At 49.1% G+C, this 6,990-nt stretch overlaps 1 protein-coding gene across 1 annotated transcript in view; it reads left to right on the top strand.

The window, feature by feature from the left end:
* Positions 1 to 597: 597 nt before the first annotated feature.
* LOC311168947 (solute carrier family 23 member 1-like) overlaps positions 598 to 6,990 on the top strand; it is a gene marked incomplete at its 3' end in the record, with an annotated part of 30,632 nt that continues 24,239 nt past the window's right edge. Inside the window, exons 1-2 of the mRNA XM_084230654.1 lie at positions 598 to 702; positions 6,680 to 6,837. Of these exons, the coding sequence (XP_084086780.1) occupies positions 607 to 702; positions 6,680 to 6,837 (254 nt within the window). The 5' untranslated portion in view covers positions 598 to 606. The remainder of the gene's footprint in view (positions 703 to 6,679; positions 6,838 to 6,990) is intronic.

Genomic DNA, 6,990 nt, shown 5'->3' with positions numbered 1-6,990 from the left:
CCCTCTACCCAGACCCCAGTCTTCCCCTTGCTCTCCCTGTACCAAGCATCTTCATGTCCTCCCTCAGTTACAGCCACTCACTCATCCATTTTTTTCTATCTATGCTGAGTGTGGGGACTGTTCTAGAAGCTGAACTAGGAAGAAGAATAAACACATGAGATGCATTCCAGCAAGGAACAACCCAGGAGGAGAGAAAACCACTGGCTATAATAAACCTGCTGTGATGAGTGTCCTGCAGATGTAAACACATCTGGGGCCATGGCAGCACATAGTAGGGCAGCTGACCTTGGACCTCATTCCCTTCTGCTCCCCCACAAAGATGCTTCTCTGCCAGGGTTTGGGCAAGGTACTCACTCCCCTGGGATGGCTCAACTTCATTCGGAAACCCTGCTGCAGATGTATACTATGGACAGTCTCTAGTTGACCGGCAGTTATCCTGGTCCCATTGCCTTTTGCCGCTGAGATGTCTGCCATCCATCTGTCTGGCTGTAATCTGGAAGTCCATCTGACTCATTTGTAAATGTCCAGACGTGTCCTTCTTTCTCTTGTTCCCAGCAGAATCTTGATGGTGCTCTCGGCCCCCAGGAGAATGGCCAAGGCAGGAAGATGGATGGGCAGCATGAAAGTCACAGCAGCGACCATCTGGCCTACGGCATCCTAGATAACCCACCCTGGTATCTCTGCATCTTCTTGGGCATCCAGGTAATGCCATAGGGTCTAAAACGACATCAACACACATGCAGGTTAAAGTGCTCCAGACCCACAGCTTCAGTGCTGGTCTTGTCTTCCACGTTATTGATGCCCAGGGGAGCTCCAGGCTCCTCCAGTCTCTCTCTCCAGGAGTGTGGGAGTTGGAATGGGGAGTTACAGAGGATTCTCCTTCATGCTGAGCTGATAGGTCGCATCAAAGGCACTGACTGGGCCATTTTTTATTAAGAACTCACTATTATTATTTGACTGGCAACAACTAAAAAGTTTGATGAACTTGGTAAATTTGGGGAAACAATCACTCTCAAACACTTTGTTAGAATATGAATCAGGTACAGCCTTTCTGGATGATGATATGGTAATAACTGTCGACACATAAAACACGCAGGCCCTTTAATCCCATCCCCAGTGCTTGAGAATTTCTCTATAGTTATGCTGGGAAGATGTGTGGAGACAATATAAAGATATCCTGGTGACATTATGGATAACACAGCTGACTCCTGACTAACTCTGCCTTTGAAAACCTTAGTATAACACTTGACTCCCTAAAACTAAAGTCTTCCCTTGGGTTCCTTGGTATCCACTGGAGATTGGTTTCAGAACAATTCTCCTTTACCTTCTCTCTTTCCCCAGCCATGATAGTAAGACCCATGGTGCTCAAGTACCTTATAGTCAGCTCTTCATATCCACGGGTTCAGCATGGAAACCTTCAGCCAACTCATACCTGTGGGTAGTTGGTTGGTTGGTTGGTTGTTGGTTGACTCTGTGATTGCAGAAATGAAGATAGAAAAAAACTCTTGTAGAAATGGACTGGTACAGTTCAGACCCATCTTGTTTAAAGGTCAACTAGAGTAAAATCAAACTATACAATGAACAAACACATCAGCAAAACCCAGAACAAGATATCCATGGGATGTGGGTTTAAGGAAGTTTGCTGGGAACCTGGTGCCAAAGGTGCCAGCTGGGACCACAGCAGCCAGCAAGTGTCAGGGTAGGCAGGGGCCTGGGTTTGCAGGAGCCACAGGGAGGTTGCTCTGTTGGGGAAGCTGCCTATGGACTGGGAGCCACCTGATGCCCTGGAGTAGGCCGGATGGAGTAGGCAGGAGTCTGGATTCAATGGCCCCCAATAGGAGCTTGGCACCAGGGATGCTGGTCCCGGGAGCATGCAGACAGATGCCAGGCCTGTGTGAAGGTATTTTCCTGCGCAGAGAGTTGTTTTAATTGACCTTTCTTGGGGGACACAAGCAATAGAGATTCCCACTTTGCTGATGTCACTTCCAGGCTATTGATTTCTTGGGTGGAGTCACTGGGCTGGCCAAAGGTCCAGTTCACTTGGGTGACATCTCTTTTCTAATAACCCTGGGGGGCCAGAGAGATATCTGGTCGACTCTGCTTCCTTGGAGCAAGTGCTGCCAGCTACAGTTTCACTTTCTTATTCATCTTCCACCTAAATCCAGAGGGTTTACTGTTCTCTAGAGCTTTGTTTGATCATAGGAGGGGCTAGCCTGTCTGATAAGTATCGAGTTAGTAGGATTGCTAGACATGCTGGAGATGATATCAGATGGGAGATAAAGCACCAGAGGCCCCTGGGCTTGGAGAAGTTAGTGGGTGGTTTCAAACTAGCTGGTGGCAGGTCCAAAAAGCTTTTCTAGGAGGCTCTGAGGGGCTGACCTTCCCAGGTCATTTGTTCTGAGAGGATCCAGGGCCAATGGCCAGTGCCCAAGTGCTCTATAAAAACACAGGCCTTTCTTCTCTGAAAACCCTCTCATACCCTCTTCTCAAAGAGGGAGCAATTGCCTGTTGACCATCCTTTGCCAATAAAACTTGTTGGGTTAGCCAAAGAATGGACAAAAAGTTCAGTCTCCCTGCCTCCAACACACATCGCCCCACCCTTACTGCCAAAGAGCAGTCCTGATAGTCAGTTCTGAGTGTTGGGATTATTCCAATTATTCGCTGAGGAGTTAACTGAGATTGTGGACAGCCTGACCCAGGAAGAGGAGCTGGAGCTTCCCCCTTTAAGAAGAACCTGGCCATTTCATTGCCCTCCCTCGTCTTCATTCCACCCGCGTGGCTGAGAGACGTGGGCGCGCTCTCCCCAGGCGTACTGGCCCCGGGGGCCCAGGACTGACCTCAGTGGTGGCCAAGGGTGCTTTCTAGCTCTCGCCTTGTGGCATGACAGGAGAGGGTGTGGTCCTCCGTCCTATGGAACAGTAAATCCTGAGACTCACTTCTCCTGGTGTGTGTGTGTGTGTGTGTGTGTGTGTGTGTGTGTGTGTGTATAAAATGCAGATCTTTTCAGGAAATGGATATTTTGGGGGTTTAATTGTCTGAAGACAAAAAAAGAAAACAAAAACCTATCCTTCCCTTAGGTATAGAGTTTAGTTCACAAAGAGGTTTGGAATCAAACCCCAAGTAAGTAAGAACAAGTGATCCCTTTATTTGGCCTCATTTGTTTGTAGATGGCGCTCAGCGTTAGCAGGAAGAGGACTGGTTGGGCTGACAAAGGAATCAGGTATTGCAGGGTCCTGTGGCCTAATTCCACCATAAGGACACCTTAATGTCACTAACATTAACAACAGCAGGGGCTCTGTTCATTCATTTATTCTTTTCTTACTGTCTTAGCTGACCCAGCAGCTAACTTTTGTAAACCAAGGCATTCTGGCCTGACTTAGGCAACAGTGCTTAGCAAGAAGCTGGTCACTGGACTCTGGGCGAACCTGCAGGGATGTATGGTTGCTCCAGCTGATGGCAAATGGGGGCGATCCTAGAAGCACCTGGAAGGCACCAGTGACATGCTGGCAGAGACCTTAGATACCAGAGAGCTGCCTGATGGGGGCAGAGGGGAGAAGCAGATGGCCTTTGTATGCCGCTGTCCTTAAATATTTGGCTCAGTGGGACTGGAGTCACGTCAGACAATGGGCTCAGAATGAAACTGGATGTTTCTGATGAATGCCCATCTAGACCCGCCCAACCTCTCAGTTTTGGACTAGAGTGTATGGGATAGCAGCCCCTCCCTCTATGGGCCATTTGCCCCCATTTCTCTCTCCCTTTCTGTCTATCTAATCAAGCTGTCATCTTCTGTCTATCTACAGTAGCTCCTGGAATTCTGTCATTCCCTTTGTGCTTTATTTTCGATGAGAAAATAAAAATGGATTCCTGGCAGGGCCACTGTCTGTGTGGCATTTGCTCCTTCTCCCACGGATGTGGTACTGGGGTGCTCTGTTTCTTTCCACATCCCAAAGTCAGGCACATTGGGTTCACGGCCTATCTCGACTGTCCATGTCGGAGTGAGTGTGTGTGTGCACACGCTTGCACGCGTGCGATGTGCCCTGTGATAGAATGCCATCTTGTGCAGGGTTGGGTCCCACCTTGTGCCTTGAGCTGCCAGGAAAAGCTCCAGCCACCTTTCATCCTGACCTGGAATAGGCACGCTGGAAAATGAAGGCGTGGTAACAAATGATGGTGTAAGGAGGTCTGACAAGATGGCGGCCGAGTGAAGATGGCGGCCGAGAGAAGATGGTGGTTCTCCTGATGCTTACAATGAACTGCTGTGCCCCAAAGAGAATAACCCCCAGGGAGCACCCACTGGGAGCACGAGTCCAGCAGAAGGGGTAGGAAAACTTCAAGAAAATGTTGTTTAGAGTGATAACAGGACAGAACAACCCACGAGAGGAGGAATGGCTGCTGTGCCACCTACTGACTCGGGCACATGCCAACGTTCAGGCTGCTGAGACCCAGCTCAGCACTGGATAAGGGGGTGCACGGGCAGGCACCCAGGACAGAGGCTGCCTCTTTGGAAGCTGCAGGGGTGGGTCACAGAGTGAGAAATACAGGCTGGAGCCTGAATTGTATCAGAGGACCTGCCTTTCCTTATAAAGGAGGTTACAACTAGAAGCCAGGGCTGGGGTACTCAAAACCCGCCATGCCCCCACCCCAGGGCTAAAACTAAAGCAAAGAAACTTCGAACAAATTTGAAGGAGAAAGTACCAAGGATGACTCTGTGCTAGAAAAAAAAATAGAACAACTCCCAGCCTGGGCCCCATATCAACTCCAGCCAGTGTCCAGTGCTGCATCTTGGGCTTAATAATAGCCTGGAGTAGAGGCGGACGCCAGACATTAAGAGACACTATTCCGAGGAGCCAGCCTTTGGGGGAATCACTGTGGACCCCACCATACACTCGGGCACCCATCGCACGGCAGGAAGTTCAAATTCCTGAGTTTGCTGGAGGAGATTTCTTTGTGCCCATGACCCTGCTCCTCTTTTACACCTACTACCCAGGCCAATACCAGTTTTCTGGTATTGATCACTCTGCCAGATGCAAGGATCACCATCCGAAAACTCACACCCATTAAAATCCGTATAAAATTTGACAAGATAACATCACAAAAAATCCCTGAGAGGAGCCCCTCGTGGAGTGGAGGCTCATGACCACAGAGGAGTTGGGGCCAGTCCTGGCAACTCTCAGGGACTCAAAACCACGCAGCAGATATACCACTAATCAGCAATCAAAAAAGATAAACTCATGCCAGTCGCAGCAACATGGATGGAGTTAGAAGGAATTATGCTCAGTGAAATAAGTCAGAAGGAAAAAGGAAAATATCAGATGGTTTCACTTATAGGAGGAATATAGAGGAAACAAATAAGGCATCAGGGGGGGAAAATAATAACAATACAAAACAAAAAACAAAAACAGACAACTATAAACCAGAGACATCCTGCAGGGGAGGGAGAGGAATTAGAAGGAGGGAGGGAGGAGCACAGAGGATTGTGGTGATGGTGCCCGGGGGAATGGTGGTGGAAACTCTATTGGTACTACACCTGAGAAAAGAAAACAAACACTGTTTAAAAATGAACAATGGGGCCTCCCTGGTCATGCAAGGGGTTAAGATGCAAACTATGAAGATATCTGCAGCCTCTGCAGCATGAGTTCCATCCCTAGCTGGCCAGGGAGCTACCCCCATGGTACAGCAGACCTCTCCTGATTCACTTGCTACTGCCCTCAGCAGTGTACTTCAGTCTGCCTGTTCGGTTCCCCACTCTGTCTCTGGTGAATCCTCTCACCCCCACACCTCTTGCCTGTACCCCAGCTCTTGTGTGTATAAATAAATCTTTTTAAAAAAAAGTAAAAATGAACAATGATGTAAGATTAAAATAAATAAATAAAGATATATGTAAAAACCCATATGCAAATAATAACTGTACTGAGAGAAATTAAAGGCCAAGATAAAAGATTGAGAAAAAAAAATGCAGCATAGTGCGTCAGTGGAGGGGTGAAGTTGTCTCCCCAAATTAGGTAGTTATGTAAACGAGTGGCAAATCAATAAGATGACAGGGGAAAAAAAGTTTGCCAGAATGGCACAGAGCACCAATGAACACATCACAAAAGAAAAAATATTACTAATATATTCAAGAAAAGTGTGCTTGGGAATGGACGTGAAAGCAATAAGGCTATTTCCACTTTTTTTTTTTTTTTTAATAGAGGCATGTTTACTTATTTATTTATTTGTTTGCTTGTTTGTTTATACATGCACTGGGGACAGTCAGAAGCGCGGGAGGGTGAGAGAATTCACCAGAGCCAGAGTGGGGAGCAGAGCAGGCAGAAGGACCGAAGTACACTGCTGAGGGGAGCAGCGGGTGGCAGGAGAGGTCTGTGCACCATGCGGGATCCTCCTCGGTGGCCGGGGAGCAGCCGGGGATTGAACCGGCGCCGCAGGCAGCTTCGCAACCCAGCGCTCAACCGCTGCGCCACCAGGGAGGCCCCCCTATTTCCACTTTTTTCCATTTAGTATCCAAGCAATAGATGATTATTTAAGAGTTAGAATATCCAGCAGTGGTGAATGTTGGCAAAACAGGCAGGCTGGTCAATCCCACTGCCAATCCCCTGTGGGGACAGAGGCAAACATACCCCCACTACCCCCCTCACTCCCCCCGCAGAGGGCACCCACCCCTCATGCTGTCCTCTGCCCGCAGCACTTCCTCACTGCCCTGGGTGGGCTAGTGGCTGTGCCGCTCATCCTGGCCAAGGACCTGTGTCTGCAGCACGACCCCCTGACCCAGAGCTACCTGATTGGCACCATCTTCTTCGTTTCTGGCATCTGCACTCTCCTGCAAGTGTTTTTGGGAATCAGGTAGGCAAGACTCCTCCCCTGGTAACCCACTCACAGCTGCCTGGGTGTCAGGCAGGCTGGCTGGGCCTGAGGGGTGGGTTGCAGGGGAGGGGGGCAGTGATTAGGAAGCTGCTGTGAGGCGAGCAGGAGCACCAGGAGTGAAAGCCTGGTTCA

This window comes from Talpa europaea, assembly GCF_964194135.1.
Source record: "Talpa europaea genome assembly, chromosome: 3".
NCBI lineage: Eukaryota > Metazoa > Chordata > Mammalia > Eulipotyphla > Talpidae > Talpa > Talpa europaea.
Note: the sequence above shows the minus strand (reverse complement) of the source record. Positions and strands in the feature narration are given on the sequence as shown.